The sequence below is a fragment of the Phocoena phocoena genome, chromosome 2 (assembly GCF_963924675.1).
Source record: "Phocoena phocoena chromosome 2, mPhoPho1.1, whole genome shotgun sequence".
In the NCBI taxonomy this organism is placed as follows: Eukaryota; Metazoa; Chordata; class Mammalia; order Artiodactyla; family Phocoenidae; genus Phocoena; species Phocoena phocoena.
In genome coordinates, this window is record NC_089220.1 from 27,294,172 (window position 1) to 27,311,967 (window position 17,796).

At 44.2% G+C, this 17,796-nt stretch overlaps 1 protein-coding gene across 1 annotated transcript; it reads right to left on the reverse strand.

The window, feature by feature from the left end:
- Window positions 1-10,830: 10,830 nt before the first annotated feature.
- EIF2B2 (eukaryotic translation initiation factor 2B subunit beta) lies at window positions 10,831-17,536 on the reverse strand. The gene is made up of 8 exons (XM_065871534.1): window positions 17,302-17,536; window positions 17,062-17,182; window positions 16,773-16,921; window positions 15,665-15,828; window positions 14,596-14,691; window positions 13,837-13,974; window positions 12,683-12,749; window positions 10,831-11,389 (listed from the first exon to the last, which is right to left on the reverse strand). The coding sequence occupies exons 1-8, from the start codon at window positions 17,462-17,464 to the stop codon at window positions 11,232-11,234; spliced, it is 1,056 nt and encodes a 351-aa protein (XP_065727606.1). The 5' UTR covers window positions 17,465-17,536; the 3' UTR covers window positions 10,831-11,231.
- Between the last annotated feature and the right edge of the window lie 260 nt (window positions 17,537-17,796).

The window sequence follows — 17,796 nt, forward strand, 5'->3', positions numbered from 1 at the left end:
GAACAGAATTATTGTCTCTAAGGAACCAAAGGGATGCTGACTGTAGGCCTCTGGGCAGAGACTGTGAGCAGCAGGCACTGGCAAGGTCTTGACTGAATGGGCCCAGGGCACCAGTCAGCATCTCCACCTTCCCTGAGCAGATGATCCCTCCAGTTAAGTAGCCAGATGGAATTCAAGCCTAAAGACTGTTCATTCATTGGCATCCATGGACACTGGAGGTTGCCCTATAATATCTACTTTTTGTAATTTATTTGGGGATAAAATCTAATGATTAATTGTTTGATTGTCTGGTTGTTTGTGGGATTTTTGGGGGGTGGGATGGGGTTTTTTGGTTTCGTTTTGCAATTTTTTTCCAGCCTCATAGTTTGCACTGATGTGATCTACCTGATGCTGAACTCCCAGGGGTCAAGCCTGCCTTCCCTAGACCTCCCACAGCCTGCTCCCACAGCCCCTCCTTCCCCCCCAGCCTCCTCCACTTCCCTCTGCTGCTGCTTTACATTCTGTATCTCAGCCTTAAAGAGTTTCTCCATGCTCATTAAAAACGTGCTGGGTAGTCTTCCACCAGGCCTGTAGTTGGATTATTTTAAGGATAAAAACGGCGGACAAAGAGAAGCAAGGACCAGGATGGAATAGAGCAACTGTAAAGCACTGCTCCTCGTTCTTTGTTTTATTGCCTCCTTAAAACCCTTCAGCTCTGGAAAGCAATCTGCAGATTCAGTGCAATCCCTGTCAAACTACCACTGGCATTTTTCGCAGAACTAGAACAAAAAATTTCACAATTTGTATGGAAACACAAAAGACCCCGAATAGCCAAAGCAATCTTGAGAACGAAAAATGGAGCTGGAGGAATCAGGCTCCCTGACTTCAGACTATACTACAAAGCTACAGTAATCAAGACAGTATGGTACTGGCACAAAAACAGAAATATAGATCAATGGAACAGGATAGAAAGCCAGGAGATAAACGCGCGCACATATGGTCACCTTATCTTTGATAAAGGAGGCAAGAATATACAGTGGAGAAAAGACGGCCTCTTCAATAAGTGGTGCTGGGAAAACTGGGCAGGTACATGTAAAAGTATGAGATTAGAATACTCCCTAACACCATACACAAAAATAAGCTCAAAATGGATTAAAGACCTAAATGTAAGGCCAGAAACTATCAAACTCTTAGAGGAAAACATAGGCAGAACACTCTATGACATAAATCACAGCAAGATCCTATTTGACCCACCTCCTAGAGAAATGGAAATAAAAACAAAAATAAACAAATGGGACCTAATGAAACTTAACAGCTTTTGCACAGCAAAGGAAGCCATAAACAAGACCAAAAGACAACCCTCAGAATGGAAGAAAATATTTGCAAATGAAGCAACTGACAAAGGACTAATCTCCAAAATTTACAAGCAGCTCATGCAGCTCAATAACAAAAAAACAAACAACCCAATCCAAAAAAGGGCAGAAGACCTAAACAGACATTTCTCCAAAGAAGATATACAGATTGCCAACAAACACATGAAAGAATGCTCAACATCATTAATCATTAGAGAAATGCAAATCAAAACTACAATGAGATATCATCTCACACCAGTCAGAATGGCCATCATCAAAAAATCTAGAAACAATAAATGCTGGAGAGGGTGTGGAGAAAAGGGAACCCTCTTGCACTGTTGGTGGGAATGTAAATTGATACAGCGACTATGGAGAACAGTATGGAGATTCCTTAAAAAACTACAAATAGAACTACCATACGACCCAGCAATCCCACTACTAGGCATATACCCCGAGCAAACCATAATTCAAAAAGAGTCATGTAGTCCGCCTGCTGATGCAGGGGACACGGGTTCGTGCCCTGGTCCGGGAAGATCTCACATGCCGCGGAGCGGCTGGGCCCGTGAGCCGTGGCCGCTGAGCCTGCGCGTCCGGAGCCTGTGCTCTGCAACGGGAGAGGCCACGACAGCGAGAGGCCTGTGTACCACAAAAAAAAAAAAAAAAAGAGTCACGTACCAAAATGTTCATTGCAGCTCTATTTATAATAGCCAGGACATGGAAGCAACCTAAGTGTCCATCAACAGATGAATGGATAAAGAAGATGTGGCACATATATACAGTGGAATATTACTCAGCCATAAAAAGAAACAAAATTGAGTTATTTGTAGTGAAGTGGATGGACCTAGAGTCTGTCATACAGAGTGAAGTAAGTCAGAGAAAAACAAATACCGTATGCTAACACATATATATGGAATCTAAGAACAAAACAAAACAAAAAAGGTCATGAAGAACCTAGGGGTAAGATGGGAATAAAGACACAGACCTACTAGAGAATGGACTTGAGGACACAGGGAGGGAGAAGGGTAAGCTGTGACAAAGTGAGAGAGTGGCGTGGACATACATACACTACCAAACGTAAAATAGATGGCTAGTAGGAAGCAGCCGCATAGCACAGGGAGATCAGCTAGGTGGTTTGTGACCACCTAGAGGGGTGGGATAGGGAGGGTGGGAGGGAGGGAGACGCAAGAGGGAAGAGATCTGGGAACATATGTATATGTATAACTGATTCACTTTGTTATAAAGCAGAAACTAACACATCATTGTAAAGCAATTATACTCCAATAAAGATGTTAAAAACAAAACAAAACAAAAAAACCCTTCAGGCAGGTGCAAGCCCACACGGGGTGGTGGCTGGAGCTGCCACCCCTGGCGGCACGCAGCTCCGGAGCCTCCGCCTGCCCACGTGAGGAGCTGTCAGCTCCAGCCCCGCTCTGTCACAAGCTTGTTGATCATATGAAAATTCTAGAAACGGGTCCCTTGACAAGACATCTAAACATGTTGGGACTGGATTTGTGGGGGCTGTACACGTGGTGACGTAATGAAATTCCAGATTCAAGTGGATGAAAAGGGGACGAGCGTGGACGCCAGGTTTAAGATTTGGCTGTGGCTCCGATTGCCTCCAGCCGGTGAGCCACCCCGTGGGTAAAAGGGAACCGGCGGAGGAAGACTTGACCATCAAAACACGGACATAGGTACTCCCCTGGTGGCGCAGTGGTTGAGAATCCACCTGCCAATGCAGGGGACACGGGTTCGGGCCCTGGTCCAGGAAGATCCCACATGCCGCGGAGCAACTAAGCCCGTGCGCCACAGCTACTGAGCCTGTGCTCTAGAGCCCGCGAGCCACAACTACTGAAGCCTGTACGCCTAGAGCCTGTGCTCCGCAACAAGAGAAGCCACCGCAATGAGAAGACCGCGCACCGCAATGAAGAATAGCCCCCGCTCGCCGTAACTAGAGAAAGCCCGTGCGCAGCAACGAAGACCCAACGCAGCCAAAAATAAATAAGTTAATTAAAAACAAAAAACAAAAAAGACACTGGCATAGCCAAGGAACTCTCCTTCCTCCTGTGGCTGCACTGTTCCCTGCTGGCTGAAGGTGCCGCCCAGGCCACCCTGGCGGATGACACAGGGAAACAAGAACCCAAGGGGGCAGAGGCGGAGAAGAAAGGAGCCCTTGGTGAAGAAGCCTCTGCCAGGTCGTATCAGCTGTTTTCTTCCCCTCTCCCACAGTAAAAGAGCTATGGGATACACACATGTGCTGTTCACAGTGTGGCTCAAATGCCAGCAAAATACAGTTTAATTGTTCCGAATCCTGTGGTTTCTTTCAGCCCACATTTACCACCTTAACCCAGTTCATGTGTATTTTGAATTATGTATATGATCTCAAAACTGAAATCAATAATGAAGTCTCAAGTTCTGGTAGTCCACGAAGTGCACGAATATCTGATTTCGCCTGAATCTATTTTGGGGAAGATTACCAATAGAATGTCTTGGTCTAATGATTTGGTAGAACCAATTATTGTACATAAAACATATTTGCATATATGTAAAAAATAAAAGAAAGTAAGACAAAAAAATAAATAAAACCCCTTTCAGAGACTGATATTGTTCATATCCCAAACCAGTAAAATGGTGAAAGTACTATGCACTTGTTCTAGAAAACATTTTTTTGTACTTAAGTATCTATGTGAAAGCAATCTTCATAACAAAAATGCAGCATTTATTCTTTCAACCTAGCCAGATGTATTCTCTACCCTTTTTCAGGAGGCAAAGGTTACTTTGGTCCCTTTCCAATTGTATCTTGGTTTCATTACAGTATGCCTAACTAATGGCCTCGTAACTTCATTTGGGACCGGGACTGATCTTTCTGCAGACGCTTGTTATGCCACTCTTAATCCGTACTACCCCTACCTTTTTAGATGACTTGATTTCTGGTTAATAAGACTCAAAAGACTAAAGTCCTATAAAAGAAAAAAAGAAAAAGCAAAAAAACAGCTGGTAATGTTTTTTGCATCTGGGATGCCATACAATGAGAAAGATGTTGCAGTGAGAATATCTACTTTTTTTTTTTTTTTTTTTTTTGAGAATATCTACTTTTGTATTTCCTGACCAGCCTGCTCCCACTGGTCTTTGTAGCAAATGGAATGATTTTCTTCGTTTTTTAATACAGGAAACAAATTTGTGCTTACGGGAGAAAAATTCATTTGCCGGCAGCCCTGCAGTGAATCTTACGGGAGTGATGAAGTAGTGCATTCACAGAAGGTTTAGGGAAAGCCTTCACTGGTTTTCAAGGGGATCCTCATAGATCCTTGTAGAATTACGTAATTGGAACCCTGAAGAATAGGCACCACTGGCCTTATTCTTCTAAATACATGTAAGTGGTTTCATAGACTGGGAGGTCTAGCCTTAGAAAGGAGGGTATTTTCAGGGGCTCAGCCTCCAGGCCCGGTGGGGTGCCGTGGCCTCTGGACCTCTGTCTCCCCTCTCCAGAGCTACATGGAGGTCAGCTGTCCTGGGAGTTTTAAAAATCTTTTTAGGTCAGACCAATCTGTACGATTAAAAAAAAGCGTTACGATACCTCTTATATTATGGTGATGGGGTGTGATTTCACAAGGTCTTGCTAATAATCTCAAACCCCTGTGTTCTTGAGAAGAGCAGAGGACTAGAAAAAGTTCTCCAAAAATCATGTAACCAATCATCCTGCCCAGCCTGACTCTAGCAATGCAGGAGATAATTATCCTATCTTAATAATTTATGAACTCAGTAGCATGTATCAGCATAAAACCAACCAATCAGCCCAAAATATCTAACATTACTTTTATTGCCTGTTAGGGTTCTGTTTCATTCTGTTTTAACTCAGGTGCCATAAGAGCAGAGATACATTTAATCTTCAAACACATGATGGTAATCATTAACACCTATATGGTGTTTTAAGGTTTACAAATAATATTTGCATAACTTATTTGAATTTCTTGGCAACCCATGAGATAAGGTGGTATTATTCTCCCCATTTTACAAAGTGGGAAAGTAAGTTTGAAAAATATTCTCTAAGATCACATAGCTAATAAGTAAAGCTGAGAGTGGTATCCAAGTTTTCTGGCTCCAAGAACAAGAATACTAGCTACCATTTTTTTTTAAAGATGTTATTTTATTTTATTTTTAATGTTTATTTATTTATTTGGCTGTGTCGGGTCCCGGTTGTGGCACACGGGCTCTTTGTCACGGGCTCCTCTAGTTGTGGTACGTGGGCTCCAGAACGTGCAGGCTCAGTGGTCACGGCACACGGGCTCAGTTGCCCCGCGGCATATGGGATCTTAGTTTCCTGACCAGGGATCGAACCTGCGTCCCCTGCATTGGAAGGTGGATTCTTAACCACTGGACCACCAGGGAAGTCCTGATACTAGCTTCCATTTACTGAGGGCTCACTATATACCAAATGCTTTGTATACATGATCTCTAATCCTTACAACGGTCCTCTTAGGAAACTAGTATCTCTCTCTTGCCGTGAGACTACTGAACCTCAGAGATGTTAACCGGTTTGCTGAGAGGGAGAATTCCAGCCCAGGTCTGTAGGACTTCACACTGCACACGTTCCCATTATTACCCACACTGCCCTATATCTTTTTAATTTATTAGGGATTTATCAGTTTGTAAACCTAGTGGTTTAACTGTACTTGATTCTGGTTAGCGGAGGCTTTGTTAACTTGAGAGATGAGATGTGTAACGAAGCCATTCTTAACGAGTTCCTTTGTCAGTAACACTCATCAGAACTGGATAGAGAAATAAAGGTGCATACCTTCAAGAAGCTTAGCTTCAGCCAGAGAGAGAGACAAGGAAACTAATGATAGACTAGGTAACTTCCTCTAAGTGTAGGGATCACCCTGAGTTACAGCTATGTCTTTATTATTTAAATAAATGGAAATGAACAATTCTACCGTCAGAATTAAGGCTATATAGATGGCAATAGGAGCTAGTATCAGAAAAGCTTAAGGCAAAGCTTAGAATGTAGGCTAGAAGGAAAAGGAGAGTCTGGGGAGGGGGCTAGGGCAAAGTCCGGAACCCAGCTGGGGATCTGGAACTCCATGAGTAGTTGAGAACGGAGAGGGTCTAGCAATCAGACGTCAGAGCAAGGCAAAAGGTCAGACACAAATGAGCAGCTGGGATCTGAGCCTAACAGATAATAAAAAGAACAAGGCAACCATAACAGGTCACAGCAGGAAGGGGCCCAAGGCCAAGTTCTAGAGATGTGCAGGGGGCTGAGGAAGCCATGCCAAGTAAGAACAGATGCAGCCCATCAGTTCCTAGACGGCACTGACAACCAGGCTCAGCCCGAGCTTCAGGTGGGGGCCAGTACCCGCGTATCTGAAGGAAGGGAAGAGCAGTTTCTGGCACAAAGAACTAGACTCTCCCTACCTGTTTTCCACTGAAGTGCACCTCCTTCCATCAAAACCCTTCACAAAAGCAGGCTAACAATGAGAACTGACTGGTATGTTTGCCACTGTATATCGTGCCAATTTTCACCCCTTCTCAGCTGAAGTTGCTCATCAACAGTGAGATGGCAAAAAGGTGGGCTCAGAAGAGAGGAAAAGAAAGCTTGGGAAACCAAAAATCTGGATAATCTGCACGAAATAAACACTTCCTTCCTTCTATCTCTCCATTTATTCATTTATTTATCATTCAGTAACATTTAGTGAGTCCCTTCTAAATGTACTGAGGCAGAAATTGTGGAAGAGATAAAGAAAAAAGAAGTTATCTTATGGTTTAGGATTTTTCAAGACCTCAAATCACTTTCATCCCATGCCCATTTGTCACAGAGCACTCAATCTTATCCAGAGACATCTGATAAAGTTCAGGCAACCTGATCAAAGCCTGTGGGAATCTGAGTGTCTTACATCTGAGTGTCTCCATCTATCGAACCAGCAAGCTAGCATGACTCAAGTAGCGGTGTGAAGAAGCTGGATTTGGCCAGACTTTCCCTGTACAACTTGCCTGACTAAACAACTTGCTCTAAGGAGCATCCAATTAATCAAAAAAAAAAAAAAAATGGTAGTTTGGAGTTAGCTACTGCTATTAGTTTATCATTACTTAAGTATTTCATGACCTCTCTTTTATAGTAGTTAACTGCAGAATTTTACATATAAATTATGAATCTTTGGAATCTTGTCAAGTTTTTAAGTAGCTTCCTTCTTCTCTAGGCAGGTCTTAATTCTAAATGTAAGTAGGGACTTCCCTGATGGTACAGTGGTTAAGAATCCGCCTGCCAATGCAGGGGACATGGGTTCGAGCCCTGGTCCAGGAAGATCCCACATGACGCGGAGCAACTAAGCCCGTGCGCCACAACTACTGAGCCTGCGCGCCTAGATCCTGTGCTCCACAACGAGAGAAGTCATGACAATGAGAAGCCCGTGCACCACAACGAAGAGTAGCCCCCGCTCACCACAACTAGAGAAAGCCCGCACACAGCAACGAAGACCCACAGCCAAAAATAAATAATAAATAAATGAATTTATAAAATAAATGTAACTAACATGCCTGCAAAAACACTACTGAAAGGCCCCTTCTCGTCAGCACAATATTTAATTTAAACATTAGGCGATCGTCGTTTCAAGTGTGGTTAGGCTTGAAGGCAGCCCTCTGCTGTGTGTTGTGAAGACTGAAAGCTTAGACTATAGCTCTTTATTGGTTGTAATCGCTTAGCCATTGCACAACATCCTGGAACAACTGTTTGGTGAATGAAAGGATAATCCAAAGCAGAGATAAAAAAACATTTCCAAACCACATTTCAAAATAGCTCCTTTGTGTCAACTAGATGCATGTCTGCAGAGGGAGTTTTTGCAAGGACAGGTGGATAGTGTAGGCCTTTACAATAATTACATCACCATCTGGTACTATCTTTATGGCAAAGCATTCTGATGTACTGAGTTCTACATATGTGGTATTACAGAGTCATGGAGCTCAATGGTGGAACTGTGAGCCTGGCAGCCTTCATAAACCCGAAGACTGCTGCAACAGATTACTTTGAGAAATGGCTTTGAAGCGTATCTGTGAAACTTATGATCTTACGAGTACCGGCAGTTTTTTCTTTGAGGTATCACTTTACACTTCAGTTTTTCTTGGTAGAGTATTTTTCAGAGACTTCTCTTAAGAGGCTATGTTGGGAATTTCTATTCCTTATTTGAGTTCCAGGAATTGTGCCTTTCCTGCCCTCCGTCCAAATTGGAAGACATAAACCGTGGGAAAAAGCGTCTTTACAACTGTGTTGAGTAAGTGATCTAACTTGGTTTATTAAGCGTATTCAGGAAGACTTCCACGTCCATGTAATCCTCTATTAATTTTCCAAGCTACAACAGTTTTTAAATGAGCTTCTGGATTCTGCTGCAAAAGCAGGGGTGAGAGGCAAGCCCAAACAAAGGCTGATAAGGTAGGAAGCTGACACAAACGCCTTAGCTTCTCCCTGTTCAGATCAGGTTCTCCCTTTCCAATATTTACTCTTCCTCAACTGGGAAAAGGGAGAGAGAGAAATAGAAAAACCAGGCATATAAACAGCTTTGTGGGATTTACTTGACTGAGGTTCTAAAGAGTACGCATTTGTGCAGTTCTGTTCTAGGCACTGTAAGTGTTGACCAAAGAGACAGCCTCTACCCTGGTAAACTTCGTCCATCTCAGTTCTGCCTGGGCAGGATGTTGGTGCTAATTTTAGACGCAGGGACCAAGATGCACAAAGGACAAGTATCATAAAGCACTTCTGGAGCCAGAAACAGATTTCAGTTCCTTGACTCACTGCTGCTCTTACCCCAGAGCACATGGTCGTACCCAAGTGAGCTGCCGTCAAGAACTGGTGCCTTCAGAGGAGACAATTGCTCGAAATTGGTAGCTATAAGCCACTTCACTGAGAAAGCGTGGGGTCTTAGATGCTTTAAGAAATAACTGACAGAGACCTAAGTGAGCCAGGCTCTTCTGTGTCAGAGAGCTTTTAGGTCAGTCCTTTAGACTGACCCTCTTCAGTCTTGCTCTTTCCCTGTCTCAAGGAAGATAAGAATCCTAAGGAAAGGATCTGCCCATGTCAAGTAGCTAACAGAGAGTGGAGCCCTTTCCCTCATCGTCTACCTCTGGCCAGTGTTTATCAAAACAAGGTTATCAAATGCCCTGTTAAAATCCCTTGGGTTGCTTGTTAAACATGCAGATTCCCAGAACTTCCTCCCGTACCTCATAGACACTGCTGCAAGAGGCAGGAGGCTGGCTTTGTGACAAGCATCCCAGGGGGTTCCCCCTGCACACTCAGTGGACCTTGGACCCCTGTTTTGGACGAAACTTCCCAAACATGGCATCCAGATCATCTGGATAACCTGGGGAGACTTTTTGAAATCATAATTACTAAAGTAGTACACATAAAAAATAGAAACAATATACAAACACACTAAATAAAATTAGAAGCTGTCCCCCTTCTTGCCACCGTTTGGTGTTATTCTTCCAGACTTTTATCCTATGCATGCATATATTTTGTTTTAAGGAAGTTAGTTAGGGTCATATCATGTAGATTGCTCTGCAGCTTGTTTTCCCAGCTTGATTTTGGTTTTATACAGAATATAAAATAGACTTGCTTACAAATCTATCCCATTCATTAACACAAGGGTCACCACTCAGATGCCTACAAGGGTTCGGCAGACAACATAAATGAGTTTAGTGGACATGGCTTGGAACTGCAGAAAACTGGGGGTTTTCCATTTAATGGAATTAGAAGCTACCCAACTATAGCCAAATGCTGCCATTTGGGAATGTGGGCCCAGAGTTGCCAAATCTTCAGGAGTAGCAAGAAATCTGAATTTGTTTAATGTGTAACCTCCAGATTTTAAAATACTGGTAAATAATTCAAATTAAATACTAGATGAACCATCTAAAATGTCTAATCCAGACACTGATCTCAAGCCACCCTTTGAAACCTCTGTTGCAGTGTATACATAATGTTCCACGGTACATCATACTTATTTTAAAACCTGTCTTGTTTTTAACTAACAGAATACAAAATGCTATATCGCTGGACACTTAGGCTGTGACATTACAGCTGCTACAATGGACATTCTTGTCTGTGTCTTTGTGTGCTTGTAAAAATAATTCTAGAGGACTCAAAATTGCCCTGGAAAAGGTTGTACCAATTTACAATCCTATTAACAGTACATGAGGGGGTCCTTTTCTGGGGCACTCTAAGCAGATTCCCATGTGCCATCCCAGAGATCAGATGCAGTAGGTTTGGGATTGTATATTTTCTCAAACTCCCAGATGATTCTGATGATCAGTGATTTTGGAACCACTGTCTTGGATTATTAACAAGTTGTTTGGGATAAATTCCAGTCAGTTATAAAGGAATCATAAATACTTTCATCTGCCTTTCTGTTTTAGGCTGTTACCTCTGATTATTGCCCTCTATGAAAACACCAAAGGGCTCTGCTGCTGCTGTTGCAGGCACTTCAGTCAGAGCAGGACAGTAAATAAACCAACTCAGGAACCTTCGAGCAGCCTTTATTGGCACAGCCTCAGAAAAGGCGTGGTAGTCATTTCTGAGCAAAAACCTGTGGCCCAGCAAGGTCTTCAGTGCTGTGTTTAACACACCACTGAACCAGAAAGTTTAAGTTCCTGAAACAGACGCCCCAAGTCACTAAGAGGCTCCAAAATCAATAGGTCAAGCCCTGCTGCTCTGTTGAGACCTGAAAGGCAAAAAATCATCCTGGATGTGCATCCTGGTTATAGGATGACTGAAACAGTGGGGAACAGTATCAGTATCAAGTTTTCTCAGCTTGACTCCAGATCACTCCCCCATTACAAGGAAGATGTGTTTCAGCTGTGGCACTGAAGTCTCCACTCCATTCTGTGTTTGCCTAAGCAGCTTCTGCTTAGGACGAGTGGTGGTCATAGGACATGATCATCAGGATGGTACAGCTCACTCATCAGGCGGTAGATGTAGGAAGGTGCATTCCCACCAATGTTGGAGATAAAGAGGGTAATGAGCTCTGGGGGAACGTAGTCAAACACAGGGCAATGAACACTGACTTTCTCCAAGATGTCCCCTGAAAGGTAATCACATGAGCAAAAGATAAAACCAAGGCTCCTGTTCTAATAATTAAGTATCTTATAGATTCTAGGCTCAGTAATGCAAGTACACTCGCCACCCCAAGGAAGGGAAACTGCACAACATACAAACCAGAAGAGATGACTTCAGTTCATGATACACCCTATGCTTATAACTGTCTAATGCCTTTCCATAGATAACCCTTAGAATAATATTCAAATTTGGGATTGCACCTTCAAGATCTGGCCCCTCGCCACCACATTACACTAATTATAGTTCATATTACTCTCTCTCTTGCTCATTACTCTCTAGCCACATGGCCATGTTCTTCCAACTGGCAAAGCATGTACCTAAATCAGGCCCTTTGCACCAACACCTGGAAAACTCTTTCCTTCATCTTCACACAGCAGGCTGTATTCCTTCAGGACTCTGCTGAAATGCCATCTCATTAAGGCCCTTCCCCGGACCAAGGTAGTCCCCTCGTCACTTTCCATCTCATCCTTCGTATTTGTTTTCTTCCTAAAACATCCCATGACCTGACATATTCTTGTCTGTCTTTTGCAACATAATGTAAACTCTGGGGGAGCAGGGCCTATCTATGTTATTCACTGTTATATCCCTAGTGCCTGAAATAGTGTTGGATACACAGTGGGTACTCAATAGTCATAAATATTTCTTGAAAGAATGAATGTTTGGATAAATGGTGAAGTTATTCAATTTCCAAGAAGAATCAGCACCTCGAGTACTATGCTTTGCTCCAGGAGGGTGTTAAAGCCCATGCGAACTGTTGACGAGGCAGCAGGCTCACTGAGCAAAGCTGCCTTCAGAATATGTGAGAGAAATGGACCCCAACACACAAAGGTGTCCAGGCTACAGGCGAGTTTCAGAAGTAACATTTCAGAGCCTGCTTTCTTTGGCAGTCACGTTACCAAAATGACTCCCTGCAGCAGCTGAAAACAAGAACATTTTCTCATTGGGTTGTCGCCTGTGTCTCAAAGAACTTTCAAGGCCAAACCCAGTCAGTGCTGGGTGATCCAACCCGCCATGGCCCCAATAACGCAGCTAAAATATATTAGTTTTAGAAGAAAATGAACATGGATTAGATCAGGACCCCGAGCACTCTAAGCTGCTAAAGAGAACAGTCCCCACAAGAAGTATGATAAAAAAAACACAACCTGACGGCATTCAATCCCACTGGCCACCAAAACCAAAGCCAAAAGACCGAAACACATACACAAAAACCCAAAACACACAAGCGCGTGTGCCACATACATTCAAGCAACTTCTGTACCTTCTGTGAAAGGCAGGACTTCTTCAGGAGCCACAAACTTGTGAAATGAATCTTCTTCATTGGGGAACTGGAAAAGAATTAGGGAAAAAGAAAAAAAAAGAATTAGGGAAAAAGAAAAAAGAAAAAAAAAAGAGAGTGTCAGCTCATCTGACACTTCCACTTTTAGGTATACACCCAAGAGAAATAAAAAACATACATCCACAGACATTTGATTACAAAGGCTTACAGCAGCATTATTCACAAAAGCCAAAAGGTAGAAGTAACTCAGATGCTTATCAACAGATGAATGGATAATTAAATTGTGGTATATCCCTGCAATGGAATACTATTCGGCCACAAAAAGGAACAAAGTACTGTGCTACGACTCGGATGAAGCCCCAAAACATTACGCTAAGTGAAAGAAATCAGAAACAAAAGGGTCCATGTTGTATGACTCCTTTTATGTGAAATATCAAAAATAAGCAAATCCATAGAGACAGAAAGCAGATTAGCAATTACTAGGAGATGGGGAGAAGGAGGAATAGGGAGTGATTACTCAATAGGTACAGAGTGTTTTTCTGGGATGATGAAAAAGTTTTGAAACTAGAGAGTGGTAGTTGCACAATGCTGTGAATGTAGTAAATGCCACTGAACTATACAACTTTAAATGGTTAATTGTATGTTATGTGAAGTTCACCTCAATTTTTAAAAAAGTAGACACCTATAGATAGGCTGATATGTTCAAAGCAAGTAGTTTCTATCACTGGTGAAACTGCTCTTCACTTTGTAACTCCCTGTATTCAGGCTACAGAGGACAGTCTCTGGAACAAATAAAACCAATTCTATGTTTCTAGTTTCAACTTACTTGGCATTTTCAGAAATGGTGTCAGCGAGTGGTGGCAATGTAAACAAAGGGCCTTCCCCAACTGCGTATTGTCCTGACCTTACAAGTTTGACTTCCTGAAGCTGACAGGTTGTAACTATCAATGGCTTTTCCTGGATCAAGACCTCTGTGGCTTTTTCCAGCCTCCACTGGGTCTAATCCATTGAGTAAATGCAGACAAAGAGAAGCCCCAGAGTGAGAAGGTTGAAGGCCCACAGTTCAGACCTACACCTTGACTTCCTTCTGTTGGCTAGAGACAGACGAGAGAGCAGATGGAGACAGACAGACATACCTGTGGGGAAAGCTTGAACATAGGTGCACAGACGATGAGTGGGGTGGAATGGTGTTTTGCTGCCAGTGCTAGAGTATGAGTTCCTGTCACAGCTCTCAGGGCACCGTTGGCCAGGATGGTCTTTGTGCCAATGATCACCTTTGGGACAGGAAAGAAAATGTTAGCCATCCTAGGAATAGAGCCCTAAATAGGCCATTGGGCACAAGAGCCGGAATGCTCAGCCTCAGTCTTGGTGTACTGGGAGGTCACACGCTGGTACACCCAAGGGAAAGGGAGTCTAGGCTCAGACCACAAGTTCTAGCATAAAAGTGGGTTCGCAAGGGAAGAATGATCATAGTACAGGACAGGAAACTGCAATATCTACTGTTCTTAGCCCTGTCTTTCCTGGAAATCTATCTTTCATACCTCCTGAGAAGCAGGGAGCCTTTCTTCCACCATCCACCACCGCCAAGCTCTCTGAGCAGAAGTGAGCAGCCCTTTACCAGATCCCTAGCAGCTGACACACTTACCTTAGTCCCACTTAATTCTTTTCAATGCTTTAACCAAAATGAGGCTCCTCCAAGTGAGGAATAATGATTCAGATAAAGGGGGAAACAAAATCAGTTAATAGATTAAAAAGGCCCATGTATATATTTTTAAAAGGTGCTAGAAACTTTCTTCCCTTCTCATGGATATTGGGGGTGGGGTGGGGGGGGAGAACCAACATTTTATAAGTATAATCTTCATGAATTCGACACACTATAACCCAAATACACCCACCTTGTTGACTCTTGACATAACAGCAAAAATGGCAGCATCTGTCATGACAGTCGTCTCAATACCTGTTTTGGACAAATTGACTGCCATCTCATGACCCTGCAATAGGAGAGAAAGGCTGATGCTGGGAGGAAGAGTGAGAGAGAATGAAAGCGCTCTGGGGATTCTGTGATACTGGGCATATCCAATGTGCAATTTCCAACAGATAACTAACTCATCTGGTAGGTATTCTCTGGGAAGCAGGAGGAAGCCCAGGAGACTCTAATAAATGTTTATTACTCCCCAGCAGCACTAGGACAGCCACAAAACTGGAAATATGACTTTCTTGCATAATCCAGCAGAGCTGACAAGACAGATCCTAGCTCATTATTTTACTGCATCCTTACATACTTCCTTTTTTGGAGACCTATTATTTACCTAAAGATTGAGTGAGGTTAGACCAAGCATCAGTCATCCTCAAGGTAATTTACCCTATTTTGATTCCTAAAACAACCAATAGTTATATTTTTCTTGGGCCTAGCAGCTCACCCAACTTTATTTTTTTTTCTTTTTTTACCCAGTTCTATGAAAACATTTATTGAGCCTTTATTTTACAGAAGTGAATACCACTGACTCTCTCAAGGAGTTTTTAGGAGAGGCATATATATATATAAAACTTTATATATATATATAAAACTCTAACATGCAGTAATAGATATAATAATAGAGGTACTGAAGCAGGAAGTAGTATAGAGCTAGAATTGATTCATTTACTATTGGAAGGGTTGGGGAGAAGGGGGATAAGAACAGCCGTGAAAAACAGTTTCCCAGAGGAGATGATATCTAAACTGGGTCTTGAAGGTTAAAAACAAAGGTTTCATTCTTTATATGGTATGAAAAATATGTCACCCAACTTTCCTAAACCAATGTTTAAGAATGTTAACAGGATGAACTTGAAAATTCCCTTAGTGTTTTACTTTGTCTTCTCACTGTGCCTTGCTTATCAATTCAAAGATGGCATGGAGCCCACCTACCTCTCCTTTATTCTCTCCTTATTTTAAATTTTTCTTAGCAACTCCAGCAGTCCCCGTACCTGACAGAAAGGTGCACACTCTGCCACGATGACATGGAATTTCCTCTTTCGGGCAGCCTCTTTGAGGAAGGCCTCCACTGTTCGGGAGAAGCCAATGGTCATGATCACCTCATTGGAATGGATGTGCTCCAGAGCCTGGGCTGCGATGTTCTCCGTTGTCCCTTCTGCAAGAAGCCAGTTTTTCAAGAAAAATATGACACTGCTATACTACAACACAGACAGACACTACAGAAAACAGAAAGGGATGTGCACCCTTCTCTAGACTGCCCACCTAGCAGACCCTGGTAACATGTGGTCAATGGACTTAATGTGGAATGTCACCTTTCCTTAAAAGCCCTGCTCCTCCACGATCTTCCATCTCCCAAGTTCTCAGCCTACCCTCTTGCCCAGCAGCACCCCTATTCATCAACTTACTCCCCGTGCCCCTGCCGGGTCCCAACACCAGCTCTTTACAATTGACTTTGAAGACAATGAATTTAGGCAAGAAATGGTCCAATTTGGGAAATTCTAAAGTGCTGAGCGTGGGGTAAACAGAGCTTCCCCCAAAAGAACTCCTCCTCCAAAAGGTGGCCACAACACCTCCAACTGACAGGGAGGCCACGGTAGAAAAACTGGGGGTGGGGTGGGGGGGTGGATGTGGAAGCAGCAGCTCAGTGCACAGACAGACTCGGCTTCTTCCTCCCCTGGGAACGCTGACTGCAATAAGTATCTACAGTTCTCCCGAGTCACATAGACAAGGTGGGTGGAGGCGGCCTGTGTGTATGTGTATGTGTGTCTGTATAAAAATTCAAGAGGAAGTTTAGTGAAGGACGGTCTATCAACTGTGGTTTTCGGGGGTTCATCTTCTTTAAAATAAAAATAAAGCTCTTCCCAAATAGAGTCTCCGCCACAGCGGATCTGCAGTCGATAAGGGGTTAGTCTGTAAGGAAATGTAAAGAGGGTTATCTTAGTCTGCCACCTATTCCAACCCTTCCTAATCAGGACGAGGGCAAACTTCCGAGAACCAGAGGACTGGTAATCTCCCATCTCTGCTGATGACAACTTCCAGGGTCTTCTGTTCCCTCATCTGCCTGCCACCTGTCCTGTCCACCTAGGGATCAGGACTCACCCAGTTCCACAAGCAGCTCATTAATTGCTTCAATGATGTTGGACTGGAGTTGAGCATAATGGGAGCGGAAATCCTCGCTCAGGCCCCCGGATGTCAAGAGTTTGTGCAGGGACTCCTGCTGATCGCTCTCGTCGCTGCGTCCGTGGAGTCTATGGAGGCAACAAGACCCAAAGAGGGAGGTGGGGAAGAGATGTGGTCATTAAGGTAACAACAGCTGCTCGGCTCCAATAAAGGCTCCATGTAAAAAGCGTCACTGGGTCCAACCCCTGGCCCAGGACGTGGGCCTGACCTGCCATACTCCTCCCGGATAATCCTGAGCACTCTCCGCACCATGTTGCCCACAGTGGTCTCTGAGGGTTGAGCAGCCGTCATCCTCCGGCCTTCTCTGCGGATCAATTCCATCAGCTCCCCTGTCGTCCAAAGAGAGAGGGTAAGCGCGGCAAGGGCGCGGTGGGGCCTGGGCGACTTTCCGCCCGGGGATCGGAAACGGAAAGTGGCGAGGGAGGCGATAGAGCTAGGCCTGCCTCACCTGCATTGCTCCAGCGGTGGTCCGTGATGATCCGGCGCAGCAGCCCCAGGGTCTCCCGGGCCATGTCCTCGGAGCTGTGCCGCCCGCCGCCCCGCTTCAGTGCCTCTACGAAACTCTCGATTCTCTCGGACAACTCCGAGCCCTTGGCCTCAGCCCCCGGCATCTCGAAAAAACCCGCCTCGCCGGCGGAATCCTCACCTGCACGACCTCCAGACTTGCACTTCCGGGGCAGGAGAGGTCGGCTTCCGCTCTGCGAGGAAGACTCCAGTTTGGGAGACGGCAGGGCCACGCCCCTCGCTGCCACATCCCGCCCCCCCACCTGCCAGAGCCAATCAGAGACTTGGAGCTCGAGTTGTTCAGTTACGGCCGAGCGTCCGCGCGCCTCCGAGGTTGGAGGACCGGAAGTGACCTTTCTTGCTCCTCAGACGCTGAAGACCTTGCAAGTGAGGCGTCGAGAGGGTGGCTAGACCAGTTGTGGAAACAGCCAGTCTGAAC

Bases quoted from the DNA above. Each gene is read 5' to 3' on its own strand.
- EIF2B2 (XM_065871534.1), bottom strand. From the start codon at position 17,464: ATGCCGGGGGCTGAGGCCAAGGGCTCGGAGTTGTCCGAGAGAATCGAG. The intron at 16,922-17,061 runs GTCAGGCCCACG...TTGCCTCCATAG, and splicing joins ATCCGGGAGGAGTATGGCAG to ACTCCACGGACGCAGCGACG. The intron at 12,750-13,836 runs GTATGTCTGTCT...ATTCTTTTCCAG, and splicing joins TGTTCAAGCTTTCCCCACAG to TTCCCCAATGAAGAAGATTC.